Source organism: Stigmatopora argus, chromosome 5 (assembly GCF_051989625.1).
Source record: "Stigmatopora argus isolate UIUO_Sarg chromosome 5, RoL_Sarg_1.0, whole genome shotgun sequence".
In the NCBI taxonomy this organism is placed as follows: domain Eukaryota; kingdom Metazoa; phylum Chordata; class Actinopteri; order Syngnathiformes; family Syngnathidae; genus Stigmatopora; species Stigmatopora argus.
Genome location: NC_135391.1, coordinates 15,601,303 through 15,623,250, shown reverse-complemented (window position 1 = coordinate 15,623,250; position 21,948 = coordinate 15,601,303). Strand labels below are relative to the sequence as shown.

General features: G+C 39.6%; 1 protein-coding gene across 2 annotated transcripts in view; it reads left to right on the top strand.

Moving 5' to 3' along the window:
* Positions 1-17,909, top strand: part of rhobtb4 (Rho related BTB domain containing 4) — a 37,302-nt gene extending 19,393 nt beyond the window's left edge. For both annotated transcript variants that reach the window (XM_077600422.1, XM_077600421.1), the window contains 10 exons: positions 4,360-4,561; positions 4,658-4,761; positions 8,415-8,600; positions 8,750-9,569; positions 11,301-11,520; positions 12,312-12,430; positions 15,031-15,181; positions 15,272-15,360; positions 15,946-16,051; positions 16,122-17,909. In XM_077600422.1, coding sequence (XP_077456548.1) covers positions 4,370-4,561; positions 4,658-4,761; positions 8,415-8,600; positions 8,750-9,569; positions 11,301-11,520; positions 12,312-12,430; positions 15,031-15,181; positions 15,272-15,360; positions 15,946-16,051; positions 16,122-16,300 — 2,166 coding nt within the window. In that variant the 5' untranslated portion in view covers positions 4,360-4,369 and the 3' untranslated portion in view covers positions 16,301-17,909. The remainder of the gene's footprint in view (positions 1-4,359; positions 4,562-4,657; positions 4,762-8,414; positions 8,601-8,749; positions 9,570-11,300; positions 11,521-12,311; positions 12,431-15,030; positions 15,182-15,271; positions 15,361-15,945; positions 16,052-16,121) is intronic.
* The last annotated feature ends 4,039 nt before the right edge of the window (positions 17,910-21,948 follow it).

Here is a 21,948-nt window from a genome sequence, read left to right as displayed (position 1 = left end):
GTGGCATGCAAAATCACTGAATTATGCTAAACAAACAAGTCCAACCAATACAAAATTCTACAAAAAAAACCCAAGTTAAAGCATATTTTAAATAATATACTATATATTAAACTGATAGCATGAAATTAACTGGACACAAATAGAATTTTGGTTAAAGCAATTTTTTTAATTTAAAAGACAGTAGCTAGTATAAATAACCTTAATGTGAAACACGGTTGCCACACTCGTATTCAAATGGATTGGACGTCTATGACCGACAAACTAATTTAAATTTATAGAATGAAAAAAAGCCACATGATTGGTCTAGCATTGTCAATGGCACTGAAAGAGTTATGTACTTATTATATGTTTGTACCCAGTGAGATGGAGGTAATACACTGCTTGGGAAAAAGAACACCACCCAAAGAAAAGTTATTCAGTCTAACATTTTGTTGGACCGTTTTTAGTTTTGGTTATGGCACGCACTTGCTCTGGCATTGTTTTGATAAGCCTCTGCTGTGTCACAAGATTTACCTTCATCCACTGTTGCATTATTTTTCAATATCTTGCATTTAAGATGGTAGAGTTGAACTTCTGTACAAAGCCTTCTCTAGCACGTCCCAAATGTTCTTGATGGGGTTAAGGTCTGGAGTCAGTGGTGGCCAATCCATGTGTTAAAATGATGTCTCATGCTCCCTGAACCAGTCTTTCACAAGTTGAGCCAGATGAATCCTGGCATTGTCATCTTGGAGTATGTCTGTGCCATCAGGGAAGAAAAAAAATACAATGATGGAATAAACTGGTCAGTCACTGTGTTCAGAGGCTGACCTCATTATTTGAGCACATATTGTCACTGAACCTAGACCTGACCAACTGCAGCAACCCACCTCCTTTAATGCCATGTCAAGGCTTAGTGAGCTAGGTAGGGGATATAGTACATGAGACCATATGAGGAAATTCCATGGGTTGAGCAGACATGCTCTTTTGCATGTTCATTGTAAAATAGTAATGTAGTGATGAAAGCCTTTAGTCCAAAATATATTAGGAGATAAAAACTGAGAGGTGGATAAAGAGCAGGTGGCAAACCTGGCCAGCGAAGGGGGGGGATGAAGGACGAAAAAGTAGGGCAGGTTGATGCTGTCGTGTATGAACACTCATGCCATCAACAGTGGACAAAGCAAGGATGTGTTGGCATGTCGGAACTAATGCATGTCTGTGCAGTGTCTTTGAGGTCTGGCGTCAGCCATCAGTGGAGCCAGGCAGAGGCTACAGACCCGATTATATAAGCGATCTTTGCCAGCTGTGCCTTTGGCGCGCAATGTCTCTAACACCTAGATAACACAAACAAAAGCTAGTGAAAGACCTGCCACCAAAATTACAAAAAAGGGTTGCATTGCCGAGATGACTGACAAGTCAAGCATTGGTAGTTGTTGCAAAGCTTTAGAGCGAGAGTAATCTGAAGTACATTGGGGTTTTATCTTGCTTGGCAAGCGGAGAAGCTGGATGTACGTATGACTGCAGGTTAAAACAAAAAGAATCCCATGTGTTGCATAACATGGAGGCAGAGTGAACAGAATGGGAGAGCAGAAAGTGGCTGTGGGAGAGCCGGTTGATCCGCCTAATAGTCCTTCTTGACTTTCATCCAGGAAATTGTGACGTCTATCAATTGATCAATAGAAGACTGGTCTGCTCTGATCGATTCAGCACCCTGAGAATGAAATGACCTGAATTAATGATAATATTCTCAAGCAATGCACATGCAGCAACCCAACGACTTTTTTTGTAATCACCCACCCTTGTTCTGGCATCTCTCCATCTGTGCATGTCCATAGGATTGCGAACAAAGCGACACAGAAAAATTCCCATCTTGGCTACGATTAAAAAGATTTAGCAGTCATCCTTGCTGCCTTGCAGGGGACATGACTGGCAAAGCACTTCAAGTCTAGACAATCGAGTGGAGTTCACAACAGGTCATGGCTAAAAATGAAACCTGATCTTAGAGGCTTCTCTTCCGTTCCTCTGCGCCACCCTTGTAATTGCTCAGCTTTCTCTATAAATAATTTTGGTAGTCTGCATAAGCTCATTACAATTACCAGCCAGATAGTAGGTGATTTACATGTCAGTAATGCGTTAGAAGATAATTAAGTTACGGCTGTTGACCCACACATGACTGGAGCCGATGGAGAAATGCAGATGGACTGGGTGCTCTGTCCAGACTTGCTTCACTGCTCATCCACATTTACTAACCAGCCGGCAGTAAACATGGATAAACTTGGCATGCTTCCTGTCTTTGACCCTTGGGAACTCTTATTTCCTCCCCCCACGAGCGAGAATAAAGGCTGAATTCTTACCACAAACATGTTGTTTTTGCACTTTTGATCCCTGTGGTATGACCGACTGATTGTAATACCGGGTGACAGTCCTCTCCTCCTCCCTGAGTCTACAATAATCCCTGCGTGGCTCGTCCCTCCGGAAATCCCACTCATCTGATGTTACATGGAGAATGCTGAAATACATAATTTCGTAACCTCAGGCTTGGCTTGATTTTGGTTACGTCCAGCTGAAATTATGTTTTGACTGTGACATCATAAAGGGACACAGTCAAATTGATTTTGGTATTTTCAGCATCTTAGTGGATGTTTGAAACAAAAGGCTCTTTGCGTTCTAGTATAAATGACATTCTTGAGTTGTATTTATTTATTTATTTTAATGCTGGATGTCATTACACCATCCAGTGGAAACACAAGCTTCATCAGGGTTTCCTGTTTCAAACTGTAGCTGTGCATAAAATATCAACAGTCTATTGTACCTCTTGATTGGAATTTTGCCTCCTACTTGGCCATCCACTCCCTTTTTCCCAATGGTACCTAATCTCTTTTCCTTTCATAATAAAAGATTATTAGAAAGATTACTGGATACATTCATTCATAGTTTTCTGTCCACCCACAACGTTTACAAAAGTCTTTCTAAGCAAAGCACCAGTCAATATTTAAATAACAAGACATTTATGTCATCAATTCATTGTAATAAAGCGCAGGTCAGGGCTCATAGTGCTACTCATGTGCCTGGTAAATGGATGCCACTTTTAGCTGATGGTATCAGTTGGTGCCGGACTAAAGACAACCACGTCAATGCAATACCAAGCAGGGGGCTTTTATGAATGTTTCATAGGCTCTATTTATGAGTCTGTGGAGTGGTTCTTTTAAAAAGTTTCATGGATTATTGGATCGGTGAAAGTGTGTGCGGGGGACGGTTATGCAATAGAGAAAATTCTTCAAGGCGGCATGTGTAGAAATTGGCATTGTTTTGAGTTGAGTGCAAATAAACAATGTGAATACTGTCTTCAGAAGAATAAATGATCAGTAATGATCAGTGTAAGCACAGAACGCCTACAGCACTCTACACCAATCTCCTTCATTTGCCTCGTTTGGTGGTCACACCAAAGTTTGTCAAATGTGTAAAAGTACTCCTATTTAAAGACTTTCTCAGGTAAATTAAGATATTCCTGAAGATAATTGCTGAGATCACGCCATGACTGGAAATTAGGAAGTGCCTTTTTGCGAGGATATTTTCTTAAACCCATTTTGTGCAACAAGTTTTCCATTTTTTTTAGGGTTATGGCCAAAATGCTTCCTAGTCATCCCAACCACTTCACTTTCATATGAGCTTGTATACCATAATACGCGTTGTGGATATATAACTAACAGGAAGTGTATCTGGTCAAACATAATCTAGTTTGAGCAGTAGGCTGAATGTGTGCCACATTTTTATTGAATGGTTGATGCCCCCTAATGTGTCTATTATGTGGACCCACACACTGATGCAAAACCAAGCGGGTGGGTAATGCTGCAGACGTTCCCGCTGCCCGAGCTTGCTTGTTACTATCACCTCTCATTGTGGCATAGAAATCCAGTGGGATACTTTTCAGTCATGAGAGACTACGATTCGAAGCCTATATTTCAGAAAATGCCTACACTTTGACTGGATCAATCAAAGAAAGCAGTTCTCCTTTTTTTGAAGATAAAGTGTACTTGACTGTTTCTGTTGAGCTTGCACAAGGTGACTAGTTATGAGGTTAGATGTGCAAGGTGTGAAAAGGACAGTGAGCTCAGACGTCATCTCGCTTTCTCTCTGTCCTTCCCTGGGTACTGTTCCAGAAATAGCTCTGCAGTCCCTCCATGTGTTCTGTAGAGGAGTTGGCAGAGTCTTCCAAATATTGGTCAGTGACGCTCAGAGCCTTGATAAAGCGTCCCAAGTCACTGTGCCTACATGCAAATATCTTTGAGTGTCCTAATGATGACTCACTCCTTTAGGGAAAACTTATCAATAGAATGCTAATTTCTCATGAACTGACATCTTACCCTTCTCTCTCCTTCCCAGGGCCCTCTCCATGGATATAGACACAGACTATGAGCGGCCCAATGTGGAAACCATTAAATGTGTGGTGGTTGGGGACAATGCAGTGGGCAAGACCAGGCTTATATGCGCCCGGGCTTGCAATGCCACCCTCACACAGTATCAGCTGCTTGCCACCCACGTGCCAACCGTTTGGGCCATCGACCAGTATCGTGTATGCCAGGAGGTGGGCAAGCGCACACACAAGAAGTGTGGAGGAAACTAAATGAAGAAAAGTTGCCGTCAAAGTGTGTCACGGCATGTTTGTTTGTGTGATCTACAGGTGTTAGAAAGGTCTCGTGATGTTGTGGACGAGGTGAGCGTCTCTCTCAGGCTCTGGGACACATTCGGGGACCATCACAAGGATAGGCGATTTGCCTATGGCAGGTGAGACACAAATTATTGCTCTTTGACCATAAGTTTTCTCTTCCATTGATATTTTAAAGCCTTAAAAATGAAAAGGGAACTTGAGATTATTGTGACATAACTCAACAGTCAATCCCACACTAACAGGGCCAGAGAATTTATGAGGGTTTTTCTGTGTGACCCGCCCACCAACGCTTTTTAGCTGAACTCTGCCCTCCGGCTGTTACATCCTTCCTTCAGCAGACATGATTGGATCATGGCTTGATCCTCTTACTCGGCATGCCAGAATAAAAGCTGCTTTATTGGCATGAAATGCAAAAGTAATTAAGCATAACAGGCAAAGAGAATGTCGAATTACAAAGAGCAATCGTAGTTTGGTACACGTTGTGTGGGAAATAGACAAAGCGTTTAGCACGCCATCTAACAGCAGACTATTTTCTAGTGAATGACATGTAAAATACATTTTAACCTTTATAGAGTAGTCATTAAATTAATTGCCATTGACGGCGCTGGATGTTACTGTATTATCTTTTCACACAGTGCTCTCAATTAATAGTGATATTGTTAAACTTAAGTTAACAAATACGGTTCCCTGCCAGAAGGCTTAACAAAGACAAGGCTTTCTAAGTAAAATACTTTTCTGTTAATCTGACCACATTAGATCTAATTTTTTAACAAATCTGACTAAATGAACTTCGTAACAAACTCGAGACCTATACTGGTAGACAGTTTTGAGTCACATAAACCATAAGAACACATACATGTACGTGCATTAGGTTTTTGTGATCTAAAACAGATGTGGAAACCATGTCACTGGCATGTGTACACTTTTATATTCACAGCAACTATGCAATACACTACTCGTAGTTCTGACACCTTTTGATGTAACCAGGCAACAGACGTGTTTGCACATCTATTTGTGGCACCAAATACCTTACCTGTGTTGTTTTATTTTGTTCTTATTGAGTACGTGTGATTACTCAGTTCTTTGTCATTGTTTGTGTATGTTTCCAAACCTTACCTAACGTTCCGGATGCTTTGTCAGCCTGCAGTCAGCTGATAAAGACGCAGGACCAGCTCAGCTTTTTTCTTTCTGCCCAATGACGTCAGGCATCAATATCCCTCTTCCTACTGCTCTTCTTCCTCGCCTCCCATCTTTTTCCATTCACTTGTTCAAGTCTCACCTCTCATGAACGCATGACTAAGCTAAATTCCATGCCTCTGCACTCCATTCTGTGTTGATACCAAAACTGAAAACATGTCATCACGCATTGTCATATGCCTTGTTAGGAGTGGAAAATTCTAGTTGGGGGGGATCCGATGCTGAAATTCACACTCAAGCCTTCATATTTTTTTAAATGTTCAATCCACTGTAGTTATGAAAAAAAATAGAAATTGTATAACAGGATTTCTCTACTAGTCGTATATACGTAATGATTATTTGCTACCAGCCACTCCTAGTCAGAATGGACTGGACGTCTGGTGCCGTCGATGGCAGCCAAGAAAAATAAGAATTTTTATTGGATATTTTGTTTGTATTTGCATGTGTGAGTCTTCTTATATAATCAGGAAACTGGTGACCTTTGTAGTGTGGATGCACCACATAAACAACAATGGCAGGCGAATTCATATCGCATAATAGCTGCAAGCCAATTTTTAGACCTTATATAGACTTTAAATACACACAAACCATACGCATCATTATTTCTGAAAAGTCATAACTTGGACAGCCGTGCCTTGCAAAACAAGATAGAGCGACGACGTCGTAGATGAGTTTTGGTTTTGTGAAACATGACGAGTTTTGTTTTTGTGAAACATTGCTTATTTGCTCTTAGTAGAACTGCAGTGTTGCAGAATAGCATTGCAATCTATTTGTATACCAGTCCAATCCATGGTGGTAAGACTTGGCAGCGGGTCCAAGTCTGATGTAATGGCTCGCTAGTGTTTGTAGGTCAAAGGGTAAATGAGCTAAGGTGAGATTTCAGTGGGAAAAATAAATGAGCAATGAGTGTGCGCCACTGAAAAATAATGCACTTGGTTAAACATTGCCCTATGGTTTGATTGGGCTGCACCCAAAGACAATGTGCATACAAGAAATGTGCTTTTCTTTGCAATTTATTCTTTTGTTTTGCTTGCCAGACCACCAGGCTATAATTGTCCTACAAAAGCAAGTCTAAAAAGAATACATATTTTAATAGTAGCTACTTTTACAGTGGCGGACCGGCGGCTTGAGTCATTAGCACATCAGCCTCACAGCTCTGGGGTCCTGGGTTCAAATCCAGGTCGAACCACCTGTGTGGAGTTTGCATGTTCTCCCCAGGCCTGAGGCTCCAGCACCCACCATGACCCTAATGAGGATAAAGTGGTTCAGAAAATGAATGAATAGTTTTACAGTGAAAGCACAATGGTGACATTTTATGGTCTGTATGTGAACAAACCTGTCCTAACTGTCTGCCATTTCAGTGAATTGTATTGTATTTTGTATTTGTATTTTAAGACTGCCCCTTTCTGTAATACTCTTTAAGGTCACATATTGTTGACAAATAGCTTGTAATAACACTAGTCATAATTTCTAAATTTAAGTCCACCTAACATTTTTATTTATTTATAATCCCCCCAAAAATGGCAGGCTGACGGTAGATTTATCTACCACCAGACTTTGCAAGTTTACTGTGGGAAACTCATGTAACCTGTGTTCAGGTCACACAATAATCTCTCTAACACCCTTTTATGTCATTTGGTCACCTTTCTGTGTTATCGTCTTACCTATATTACACCGACTTCATTTTAAAGGCAGACATTTAGGAAGAGTTTTATTGCTAACCACTATTTGACCACACCCAGCATATATGATTGTCTATTTTCTTTAATGGGCTGAAATCGCTTCCCTATGAAAGCTTTGGTATGTACTTGAAAGCCTTGAAATGCATTTTAAGTGCTTTATGGCTTTAACTCTAAAACTATTAAAATATCTTTCAAATTGTAGATAACACAATCACTTGAACTACATCAGACATACTTGAACAATGTAAAATGTTACTAGTAACCTTGTTACTAAATGATCTAAATCTCGGACATGCAGTTCTTTTAGATACTACTGAAAATCATGTACAAACATGGCACTGATTTATTTAGCAACAGATAAACTAGAGATGTTTTGTCCAATAAAAAACATGATTGTCTCTGGTTAGTTGCCTTTTAAACCCATTAAACTGCACTCAACTCATTTGAAACACATTGGCTGAAATGGATGGGGGTAGACGTACAATCCATTTTGACTGGGGATCCTGGCAGTATGTTAACAAATATTCATTTGTTGCTAGCCCTTCCAGGTTTAATAGGTTGGACATCTTTTTCTGTCAATAGCAGCCAATGATTAATTTTGGCCCACATGAGCCAAAATATGACACCAGGTCTATCAAGATAACTACAGGGGAAGTGGCCAAGTAAACGTGTATCTGTCAGGGAAAGTAAAACAATACAGGGGAGTTGTAAAGATGACCAACCCCACACACTAAGACATCAGTTACTTCGGATGTATTTTTCTTAATGCAAAGTTTAACAAATCACTGGCATTGCGTCCTCTTGTGTTCACATCCACCCTAATCGGCCTTTATCTGTCACAGTCTTTCAGTCTTATGAAACAACTGTTTTTCTTGCTTCCTGCTCTCCAGGTCAGATGTGGTGGTGCTTTGCTTCTCTCTGGCTAATCCCAATTCCCTCCGCCATGTCCGCACCATGTGGTTTCCGGAGATCAAGCACTTCTGTCCACGGACTCCCATCATTCTGGTCGGCTGCCAGCTGGATCTCCGCTACGCTGACTTGGATGCAGTTAATCGCGCGCGTCGACCCCTTGCCAAGTGAGAAGCCTTCTATATTTGTCTCTAATGGACAGATTCTTATCTGAATGGAACTTTTTAGGCCTTTTTAGCGGTTTTAGGGGAGTAATCCTCCCGTGATTCACATGACATCACTAGCCTTAATTCCATCATATTTTTTCCATCCGCAGACCCATCAAACCAACAGACATCCTCCCTCCCGAGAGGGGCCACGAGGTGGCAAAGGAGCTCGGGATACCCTACTATGAGACCAGCATCGTTGCCCAGTTTGGAGTCAAGGATGTTTTTGACAACGCTATCCGAGCTGCCCTCATCTCCCGCCGTCACCTTCAATTTTGGAAGTCGCACCTGAAAAAAGTCCAAAGGCCACTTCTCCAGGCACCCTTCCTGCCTCCTCGCCCACCTCGCCCCATAGTGGGCATCCCCGATCCCCCTCCCACAGATGGCAAGGGCCTCGACTCCCTCTTCTGTCGCCCACACTGTGCAGATGTAGTTTTCCTGCTGCAGGGTGGCGCCACACGTGTTTTTGCGCATAAGGTTTATCTGGCCACTTCCTGCTCTAAATTCTATGACCTGTTTACCCTTGAACTTGGTTCGTCATCTATCGGGTCGCAGGAGGAGCAGGATACAAGTAAGGAAAGCTCCGACAGTGGAGAGGAAGACGAGCTAAGCAGAAGAGGAGCCAAAGAGCAAGCAGGACGCACTAAGAGCCTGGATATTGATAAAGACGGGGTCGAAGGAGATGTGCAGGGCTTGAATCGGCCCCCTTTGCTACGGCGTAGCTCGTTACGGACTTCCCAGAGTGATAATGCATTGCCCTCCCGAGCACAGTATTTTCTGGGAACTCCTGCGGGTGGACGGGCACTTTTGGGATGGGGAAGAGGGTTCCTGACTGTTTGTCTGGAGCACGTTGATGACCCCATGACTGGACGGCCACGACTTATGACTGTGGTGGTCATGGATGAACTCATACAAGAGGAACCATTTAAGGTGAGGGTCTTCAAATTCAGCTTTTCTTTTGAATGACTTGCACATCCAGAACTATTACACGAATATAACCACAGTCCTCTTATAATTAGTTTGGGTTATACTCAGAACATAATATATGCCATGTTTGCCCATGGCCCTCTTGACTATTAGAACTGCAATTTAGCCATGCCTACAAATTGAGTTTTTCGAGGTACAAGTTAGCATTCAGTTGATTGTGGTTTCATTTGTCAGTAAAATTGTGGTAATGAGGGCTCTATGGTGGCAAATAGTGAACATGCAGTTCTTAAAAAAAATGTAGTTTCACAATGTTTAGTACATCTCATAGTTAAGTTTATAGTTTAGCCTTAAATTCATATCTTAAGGGGACAACAACATATCACCTTCATACTAGAATGTGTGAAAAGAATGTTGTAGAATTGGAAAAAAAGCATCAGCATTAGATTTTTCTGATGTGAAATAAAGTGGAGAAAAACATATCAAAACTAGTATTTCCAGGAAGGGACTGTCCTTAGTACGGATGGTGATTTTATTAATGCCTTTGCGAAACGTCCTACCGGAGGTAAATTTGACAGCCAAAGTAGCAGTACGGTGCGCTCCGAGCTTGTTTCATTCAGATGCACAAAGGAAGAACATACTAAGAAAATATTGTGTAATATGTAACGATTGTGGCATAAATGCATTATTTGGTGTTGGGGAAGAGACCTCTTCCTTCCTCTGCGGGTTCGATTAATTTCAGTAGTGAGAATGTTGATTATCTGAATTCAAGCTGGAGATTGAACAGTTTCTTTGAAGCTTTTATTTACAGAATATTCCAATCATAAGTGAGTTATAGACAATGGCTGTAGTAGTTCACAAATGCGTAGACTGAGGAACTTACAATTATTTTTATCTATCAGAAGGGCAGTACCGAAACTGTTCAACGGATTGGATTTTCCACCCTATAGCAAGTTCTTGTCTCAACCGGCTCTTGCTGGTATTAAATGGCACATTCCTATGCCCAAGGCATTACTACAAAGTTTCCAGCAGACAGTTAGCAAGGTCAACTGATGAGATGACGTGCAGAGGTACACGATACCGTTCAAGGACACATCTGGCCACAAAACAGAGGTCAACTAAGGAAATTAGGATGTTTATGCAGCCATGACTTAATATTGGCACAGGACACATTTTAGTGGCTAAAGTGGTCAACTCTGCTTTAAAGCTATAGCAAAAAAAACTAAACAATGTTTAAAAAGGTATGGCACAAAAGCACAGGCAATGAAAGGTAAAACAAGACTCAATAAAAATGAAGATTGTTAGTACTCGTTGCTTTTAACTGGTTATCTATACTCAAGCTCACTGGGCATTGGTAAGAAGTCTTGACGAATAGTAAGGAAGGTAGAAAGGGTACTATTTTAGCCACTTAAATGCAAGAATCCAAGATTGTCCGCCATTCTTTGTGATGAAATTAATACACATTATCACATCCACCTGTGCTTGAGTCGATCGGTATATGCGTGAGTACAACTGACTGATAACAAAATGGCTGGGTTTGTATGTAAGTATAGCAATTTTCTGTGTTTATGATTTTTCCATGATCAGACTTTAAAGAAAGTATCCTATACTAAATACTTTAAGCAATTGTCTTTCTCATGAAGTTCATTTTTACTAGGGTTATCTCCCATATTTTAACTCATTGGTTGAATTGGCTCTTTTGCGATACATTTCTTTGACATTCGTCTCTTATTTTAGGCCGTGTTACAGTACTTGTACACTGGAAACCTGGACGAAAGTCGAGGAGACCTGATGCAGGTGGCAACCATCGCTGAGCTCCTGGAAGTATTCGACCTGCGGATGATGGTGGCCAATGTTCTGAACCGGGAGAGTTTCATGAACCAAGAGATTACCAAGGCCTTCCATGTCCGCAGGGCCAACCGTATAAAGGAGTGTCTCAACAAAGGCACCTTTGCTGGTAATTCTTCAGGCTAATAAACCCTTCATTGCAGGTGCTTTCCATATAGGCATCATGCATCTGATAAAATGATGCAGAAGTCAACTGCAGCATATTGTCACTATCTAGCGATGTACACTAATTGTACATTTGATACCACTGTATTTTTTTAACTTTGTATTTCTACTAAAAGAATACGCATGATGGATTTAAGTCATCAACTGACTTGATGACTAACTGTCACTTGAGTCTGCTTGGTTGCCTCGTCTGGGTCCTTCCGTGGCTTTTTGTCTTTGCTCCTCGTGTTGTCTGTCCCCCTAAGCTGTTTTGATTGCATGATATCACAGACAGTGCCATGCATCTGCTGTGTCTCAACATGGCCTGTCTACCATTCATTCCTTTGTGTTCATTCACAGTCATCATTATCAACATAATGATGGCAGTCTCACTCATAACACTAACAAAGAGCGGCCCTTAATGAGCTGTTCAAAAAGATCTGCTTTATCTACTTTGTATTGAATGTTAGAGATTAGTAATTTTTTCTCGCTGTAATTAAATGAAAACGCTACCAAAGTTGTTCCGATCAATATTGATCAGCTGAAACTCTATCGCCATTTCCTATACCTTACGTGTGTTCTCCTTCCCGTACTTTCGAAAGCTGTTTTGTCCCTCTGTCAATTTACCTCTCTGTTTGTCTACATGTGTCTCTGTGTGTCTCGTCTTTCGTCTGCCTCGTCCGTCTTTCCCCCTCTGTAGCTTGGGGCTTCTGTGGCATTCCAAGAGATGAATGCTCTTTTCCACCCCGGTTTTAGATGTGGTGTTCCAGCTAGACGACGGCTACCTTCCAGCGCACAAGCCTCTGTTGATCTCCAGCTGCGACTGGATGGCGGCCATGTTCCGCGGCTCTTTTATGGAAAGTTACATTGAGGAGGTGAGACTCAATTACTGTTTTTTTCAATCAATTGCAAAAACTCCCCCATTTATTATAAAACTGGCTCGCCGATTAATCCTTTTGAGACATTGCTGACATAAAAATTGTCCCAATTTTCTTTATTGGATAATTTTAATATCAGATATTTTCTTTGATCCTGTGACATGTTAATTTTGTGTAAATCACTGCAAATTCAAACCCAATGGCCAAATGTACTTCTTTACTATTTTCACCTATACATGGGCCCATTTTATTATAACTACCATAGCTTTGTTACTAATTAAACCTGAATACAAACTAGTTATTGTTATAATAGCAAAAATCAGTCAAAGGTAGTGGAGTACAAAAACTCCTCAAATTGTGAACGTTGCATGTGATCAGTTCTATTTTCAGGCTCATGTCACACTTCCTTCCCTGTATTTTTAGCTTCACACATTTCACTGTGTGATAACATGTTTTTACACCATCGTGCTCAACTGTGTTAAAGGATCTGTCCAGTCATGTTGATGATTTGCTTCAAAAACATGGAATATCCTCGAAGTTAAGCACTGGAAAGATGGACAAAAGTTAAGAATGATTTAGAGTTATAGCCAGAAAGCCTTTGTCTGGATTTTTGCCAGCATTTTTGGGGCCTCTCTAAAATTTAACTGCGTCGTCAAAGTGGTTTCCTGCTTTCTGCCTCTCCTCTATCACTATACGAGAGCAAGCATGCCGTGAGTGGATTTTCCTGGTTAGTCAGTCCATTTTTGTTTTTGGCAAGTACTAACAAGTACAAGTACAATAAAATAAAATAATGCATGAATCCTGGTTGTCGCACTATATGGAAGATAATGATTTCATTCAATTTACTGAAAAATGTTCAAAAATGTTAAAAAGCGGTAGGACCACTTCAATCACCAACCAAAACCGCATCTTCAGTAAGCTTTTTACGAAGGATAGTTATGTTAGCTTCAAGCAGAGGTAACAGGGCTTCGTGTGTTACCTTATGCTTGTTATGGGATAGCACCTGCTATCTCGCCACGATGCCACCTCGTCTTCATCGGTTGCCCCAGTTTCGTCAACCGTGACATTTCCACAACAAAGGGTGTAAATTGACATTTGTGCTTTGATTAAAAAAAATATGTAGGTCCTCATTTTAACTTCTCATCTCTTCTCATTTTCTGAACCACTATATCCTCACTAGGGTTGCAGCGGGTGCTGGAGCCTATCCCAGCTGACTTCGGGCCAGAGACTGGGGACACCCTGAATTGGTGGCCAGCCAATCGCAGGGCACAAGGAGACAAACAACCATTCACGCTCGCACTCACTTTAGAGTGTCCAACTATTCAGTCCCTTTAAGTTTAGTTATTTTTGGTGATGTTTAGAAATGATGTGGACATATGAACAGGTAGTTCAATGCCATTGACAGCAATAGGTGTCCAATCCATTGGAATGGACATCTATTGCGGTCAATGGCAATGAAATATAATCATGAATATGATCACTCATTACTGAAACGGAGCCTCTGCTGGGGGCTCTACCCTCTTGAGACCACCCAGGTTGTGACTTTCGATACTAATGAGCAGTATGACATTTTCTTAATTGCATGGATTAGTGAAGGTTGAAAAAAATCTTGCTGGGTAGACTCAGTTGTCATGTTAGGGGTTCAGGTTGTCTCGATCATCAGTTAATAGTTTTTGTTCAAGCTCCACGGGAAGTGACAGCGGAATATTAACATAACATGGTAGTCATGATATAAAAAACATCTCTATGGATTTATATGTAGGTTTCTCATACAGTGTGGTGAGAGCAATTATTTTTTTCCTCTATTTCAATCAGTCTGTTCATTACCCAGTTTTAGTTTGTGTTCAAGACACAGAGAGAAAGAATAAATTGATTTTCAAATTTGCAGGATATGTTTGTAATATAAATTGCAAGAGGTGAATTTTTGAGGCAATGAGGTCACAGAATCAGCAAAGGAATTTTGCTACAATTTAATAACAGATTAGCCTGTTAATCTCAAATTTGCAGCATAGGTGTTGTAAGAAGAAAAGAAGGTCAGAGAGGTCAGAAATATTTGGAGGTTTGCTCTCTGTTTTTAATCATTGTATTTGTTACTTGAAAGGATACATTTTAGTTTAGATTTTATTAGTTTTTCATAATTTGGGTTATTTGCTGACCTCACAGTTCTGAGAACAAGGGTTTAATCTCAGGTCCAAACTTTCCTGTGTGGAGTTTTCATGTTCTACCCGGGCTCGCGTGGGTTTCCTCCCACATCCCAAGAATATGCACGTGGGATGGTTGAACACTCTAAATTGCTACAAGGTGTGAGTTTGAGCTTGTATGGTTGTCTGTCTCTTTGTGCCATGCGATTGGCTGGCCACCAATCAGGGTGTCTCTTGTCAGCTGGGATTGGCTCCAGCACCCTCTGCATCCCTTGTGAGGATAACCTGTATGTGCATGTTGGTATGTCAAGTGCAGGATTAAAAAATAGAATATAGTGACATTCAAAAAGTCTTTTTTTTTCATTCATTTTCACTGATCGTAATTATTTTGGTTGGAAGTCACATTTTAGGCTGTGAAATATTGCTTGCTGCAAATTTATGATTTCATCAATGCAGGTTCCCATCCCTTCCACGAGTACATCATGCATGCGAGGCGTGCTGGAGTTCCTCTACTGTGCCATGCTGACACCGTGTCCTGACCTGGAGTCTATTGAACTTATAGTGGTGGCCAACCGGCTCTGTTTACCACGCCTTATTGCGCTCACTGGTAAGGATTCGCTGTAGTGATGGTGGAATGAATGGGGGGTAAAAAAATGACAGGAGATGCTAACATTGAATTATGCATGTGCGTCTCCAGAGCAGCATGCTGTCGATGAGCTCCTGCAGTTGGCAGTCAAAGGAGTTGACATTGATGGGCATGTCTTGGCCTTCTTGGAGCTTGCACAGGTCTGTTTATAACAGAATCTTTGAAAAGTTTGGTTTATAGCAGTGGTGTCAATGTTGAAGGTTGGGGTTCATTTTGTGTAGCTCAAGAAAGCAAATAATATAATATTTTTTTCTGTTTGTTGTTGAAATTAAATTTAAATAACATTTCAGTTGTATTCAGTGAAATGTCTAGAAGTACAGAATTCAAAAGAATAGCTGCTTTTTTTCTTCTTAGATTAAGAGAAAATGTATGTTTGTCTATTTTTTTCATTTTTTATTAAAAACAATAATGAGAAAAATTGGGTGCATAATTTTTAGATTTTTAAAAATAAAATTAAATTAAAAACTGAAAATATTTACAGATTTTTTTCAAGTAAAAAACAAAAATAAATATAAGGATCATTATATTTACTCTTGGTACCCCTTTTTTACTTTTGTAATTAAAGACATGAATGAAGAGATAACATTTGCTTTTACGTGGATCAAAAAAAAGATTCAAATGTTTTTTTAGGGCAACAATTCCCCGCCGCCCAAAGAGTGAATCGACTATAAAAATATATTTTGATTCATTTTTTTCATTTTCATTTTTTTTCATGTATTTTTTAGTTCCACAATGCCAAGCAGCTATCAGCCTGGTGTCTCCATCACATCTGCACCAACTATAACAGCATCTGCCGCAAGTTTCCCAAAGACATGAAGGCCATGTCTCCAGGTAGAACCGGTTTTTGAAGCGTTCCTTTGGAACACCATGCAGGGTCTTACATCTTCTTTTACCCGTGCAGACAACCAGAGGCACTTTGAGAAGCAGCGCTGGCCTCCCGTATGGTTCCTGAAAGAGGAGGACCGCTACTTGCGTTCACGGAAAGAGCGCCAACACGAGGAAGAGATCTTGCGCAAGCAGCACATCAAGCGAGGCTGGTGCTTTTGGAGACACCCATCCTCCTCACCACACGTCTCCTAGGCATCCAAAAGAGAGGTCCTTGTTGGACCCTCCGACTTTTTCCTCTCTCTCCACGCAGGCCCGATTCAGTGTTAAGAGGGAAAGTGCTGGATTGTGCCAGCTTTTAAACACGGGAGTGCAGTTCACGCCTAGGCAGCAAAGTACTTCCCTGAGGTCACGAGGGTCCGCGAAGGGGCAGCGGCACATTTCCTCGGTCCTCCTTTCCCCACTTCCCAGCCATTGATTGATCGTACCAGGAGTAAGGGCTGTCAATCTCTCCTACTCTCCACTTTCCATCGTATTAGCCCCACTTTTGTGTTTGACTTTGGTGGGGGGGTCTTCAGCAGGGGTTCACTTTTGCCTTCACACCCACACAGACTGTTAGCTTGCACCTGTCTACAACCAGCACTGGGTATCCAGGAAATGACACCACGTAACTGTAAGTATTTTGATAAAAGTTTTTGTAAATCCCTTGCACCTTTTTACATGACTGTCATTCAAGGAAGTGACCGTGATTGTTTTGACTGTTTAACCGGAGCACATTTTGAATTGGAGACATCCAGTCTGTCTTCAATCCCGCAACCCACCGCCCCAAAAAAGCTCACCTCGCCAAACTGCACTCCGGAAAAACCAAGCGACCACTCAAAAGCATTGATAGGGATACAGAGCCTTACTTAACGCCTCTTCTTGGAGGCATGAGGAATACAGTATTAAACAAAAAGTATCTCTCACGTCTATCACCGCCACTGGGCTGCATGGAAGCGCCTCAGCAAGCCTGCCTTTACGCCACTGCACCACTGCTCAGGATCCCACCACTACAGTACACGCTAACACTTTTTATGCCTGTGACTTATACGTTTGTTGACTCTAGTATGTTCAGAGGAGTATTAGAGCTACATTGAACAAGTACACTGTAAAGAAAACTAATAAGGCAAAGCTTGAAATTTGAAGTCATTTATTAGTAGTTAATTTGTGGCATTACACAGACACTCAAAAAAACCCTAAACATGCAATTCCTTTGTATTTTGTTAACTCACAGCCTACCATAAATAACAGACCTACAAATAATTTAAACTGGTAGCACTGGCATTCGATGCCCATGTGTCTTTGCCATTAACGGCATGTCCAATTAAACCAATTAATCTTGAGATTGTCTCGTAATATTCAAATTTAATATTTTTTCCTGGAAAGGGACTTTACACTCACAACAGAACTTTTTTTATGTGATAAAATTCCACTGTTTCTTTTTATTTTGTTCTCATCACGGCCCGAGTACTCCTTTGTAGCTGTGTAATGTGAGGCGTGTTCAAAGGAAACATGAGAAAACACAACATAATATTGAGTGCATTTATGAACTTTGTTCGCCACACTCTGAATACCAAAGCTGTGATTCTCTTTCTTCCTCACTTTGCTTCATTTTTGCTTCCTTTGCATCCTTGCTGCAAAGAGGGTGGTGCATCGGTCAAGTGGTTAGGAGTTTGGCATGTGATGGAATTTGACAAAAACTCACTTTGCCTTCCGTTCCTTTCACTGTAATCTAAAAATGGTGCTCATGTCACACGTATAATAACCAAGTCCTTGGTTTCCAGTGTTTGTTTTCAAGGAAAAGTACAGACGTTTTTCAATAAGACCTTTGAGTGAAATGTGACAACTGTGTATGGAAGTATGTCATTGATTTTTAGAATGTGTAGCGTTCCCATTCGACACCCACACAGTGCTTTGGAAGATTGGTTGATCTGTTGGTTTAATTTTTTTTCTGTGATTTTATCCTGGATAGGGATGGTCATATGATGGTGACCCAAAGAGATGTGAATTGAACAGAGTTTGATGGCTACTATTTGTCTTATTAATTTTTGTTGGCCCAATTAGCCTCTTCTCTCAGTCCACGTGCCTTACAACAGACAAAATAAGTCAACATTTTTGGGTACAGGTCAGCCCACACAAGAACCAGAAATTGTTTTTCCAAGTAGATAATTTTGAATTAATTCCATGATGAGTCCATAAGGCCTCCGATTATTGTTTTTGTGTGAATTATTTGGTGAAAGAAAGAACTTGCTTCATGCACAGAAGGCCATGTTTAAAAGTGACTCTGATGGGGAGAAAACAAGGTTGAATATTGTGTAAGTAAAAAAATAAAATAAAAAAACTCAAATGATTCTCCACCATTAATGGTGATATAATTCCAAACGCAGGTAAAATGGATATGATTTCTATTCCCGGACAGCCACTTTGCATTTGATATCACAGATACTGCTTTGTTTTTGTCGTTTCTGTGCTTAGCATGACTTTGATTGTAGCACATTTTTTCACTTTATATTAATTGAAGTCCATTTTTTTACAGATCATTTTTACATTACTAAGAGCAATATAAAAATGCTTCAAAACTAGGGTACCAATAGGCTTTGTATCGTAGTACATGATATAATATTTTTGGCCTTTGTGCAGTTATTAATACAGGGTGTAACTGTTTTTCAATTCAACATTGCAAGTAATTTATGTTTAACTAACATTTGAGCGGAATTGTTTTTCCTAAATTGGATGGAAATTACAGACTCATTTATAAATGTTTAAATGAGTTGATTTGCATGTGATCAAGAATATTTATTGTTAAGTACACCAGAGACTATTTCTAAAGTCAAGGCACAAAAAAATATCTAATGGATGATAATTAGATGTGCACCAATCAAAATTTTCTTGCCGATCAACTATTTTTAAAAAGCCTGATCCTGACGATCTTTTTCAACAGAAAACCATGCAGTCTTGTATTTTTAAACACTGAACGAACGAGTAATTTTTCATAGGTTTTCTGGAGAAGCCAACTACTAAATTATATCAGGTTTGTAATTTTTTTTTTTTTTTTAGAACGTATCACCTTTTTACGTTTTAGATGTAAGCCGAATGTGTGCTTCGATTGAACAGGTTTTGTTAGACTGAATTGACACAGAAAGGAAATACAGATTAATGAGGCCATTTAGTGCCTGCAAAAGACTCCACGTAACGGAAAATAAATAAATAAAATAAATTCCTTCCTACATTAATTTAGTCGCAAATGTTCCAATTTGAAACATATTAGAGTTGCTAAAGTATAAAATGACCTAACAAGTGCACTTAGAAGCGCATAAGTGACACTAGACGCAAAGATAGGTTCTATTTTTAGTTATGAACACAGCACCTAAATTTTATATCGGTTTATCAATCAGTGCACCTTTATTAATGATCCTGATTAAAAGGAGGAAAAAAGTCGAATATCGTGCGTGCCAGTCAGCCATTGGTAGATGGTGAGCTGTCTTAGGTCATAGGTTCTACTGTACACTGGCTGATGTTAAATTTAGTGGTTTGTCGTCATCGTATACTTTTTGTATACTAATAGTAGTTGTGGTTGTGGTGGGTCTCCTTTCATGTGCCTTCAGTGAAACATTCACACTTGTAGCCCTGTACAGGCTGGCTGACCACTAAATACCATATTCCACTTAAATTAATGAAGCCAAAAAGTCAAGACATGGAGACTAACATTAGGCAGCTTTACGTATTTTTTGTTTTATTTGTTGCTAAAGCAGTGGTGGTGACAGGAGATTATTGTTTTGTATTATTTGCTCAAGTTTCACAATTGTGAAACAACCCTGGACACCAGCAGATCTCAAATGAGGCCTCTGCACTCTTTATTAGGTGCCTGCACTTTCTATTATGTAGCCTATAATGAAATATTTTGTGATCAATACGCTGAAGTCTTTATATTGCAAGCATTCTCCACTTAGGGACTGTTTTTACTCTGACATTGGGACTCCACATTCAGTATTAAACCGCTATTTAGAGGGAGTGTGAATAATTATACCATGTAAACATTCGCTGTGACATGTATAATATGATGCTTTAATGAATTAAGATCATTTTTTATCCAAAATTAAGTCCAGTGTTTTGGGAGGTGGATGGAGCTGTGGAGGATTGTTTTGACTGATTAGAATTGTGCACTTTGGTTTTCATGTGATTATTAACCTCCACCATGTGTATTACGGTATAATAAAGAGCACACCTTCAACTACAGCAATTAAGGGCTTTCAAAAAAAAACAACTAAAAAACAATCAGAATGTTTGCTGCTGTTTTTGAAACAGTTTGTAATACTTTTGAAATACTATGATTTGTATAAAATTTCTTTTCTTTTGCCATTTCAGTATTGTTTGACATGGATTTTATTAAAACAATTAATCTTTTGAAATTGTCTATTGTGATTTCTGAATGATTGCCTCAATTTGATGTCACCTGATGTCCAATTCATTTTGAACTGGGATAAAAATTTGGATTGAACATTTATCACCATTGCTACACAGCTATCACCTTTTAGAGCACAGGTGTTTAAGTCATTTAAAAAAAAAAAATGGGCCATGCCAAAGTTACGCTTTCATTCAGCAGGCTGTTTTACTGACAACTAGGCTGCCAAAATTAAAAGACTAACGAATTTACCACTTTTCTGATGGTCAATAGATCATTTATAGACATTATGATTTGTCCAAATCTTCATTTTGGGCCTTTTAATAGGAAATATTTCTGTTATCATTTTTTCTACAGGGGAAAACATTAAATATTTATTTTTAACTTACCAAGATTTTTTTAAAAAAATCTTTCAATCGTTTGTGTTTTGATTAAAAGGGGAAAAACTGTAAATATAGCATTTTTAATTTATTTATTGACATCAATAAACAAAGGGGCAAAGGAGTAAACATTTTCTGTTTTAATCTCATCTGATCTTAGCATCCCCGAGACTTTAGTGAGGATAAAGCGGTTCAGGAAATGAGGGAAATTTCCAAGTAAACGTCCAATCAAATTAATGAAGGAGAGGAGATTGCTCTGTCTTCCAACAGAAAACGTTAATAGCTCTTTTTATCCACAAGAGGGAACTGTTGAACCATAATTTCACTCCATGTTGATAGCGTTAGAAATCGGGAGAACTAAACATGGCCTCTTAAAACCTATACTAATAGGGTATTTATTGGCTTTATTCATTACTGCGAAGTTTGGAGTTTTGTGTTGTTTGTGTTTTATTTTTAAATGTTATTCCTCGGTTGTTTTTTTCTATAAATAAAGTAATGAAGTCATTATAAATTATTATATAATTTCATTTGAGAGTGAAATTACGGATGTCCTTTACTGAGGATTTTTTCATTACAACGCAATAGCGTATGAAGGATAACACTGGTGAGAAATTATAGAGCTGGAGTACCCAAAGTGCAGCCCACGTCAATTGCGGCCAGCTGCCCAGTTTTTATTGGCCAGCAGAAAATTATGAAAATAGCATTGAATATGGCCACCAAAAGAAGCCGAGAATGTTGCACCTCTCAACTTCAACACTAGATGAAATTATTCACTTAAACAGTGCTTCTCTATTAGCTCAGGGGTCAAAACTTGACATCGACGTTGAAATCAATGTCTTAAAACTTGTAGAATTTAAGTACACAGTGGTACCTTACTTACAAAATGATTTTTTTCCAGATGTGGTTTCATAACTTGGATTTCTTTTGGAATAAGATACATTAGTTACATTGCCTTAGTATAATTAATTCTTCAAAAATTCCCCCAAAAGCCTAAAAAATTATAAAATTATAGCCATTTTGTACGAAATATGTATGTATTCAAAATTGGTGAGAATAATATTTATTCAGCCATTATAATTCAT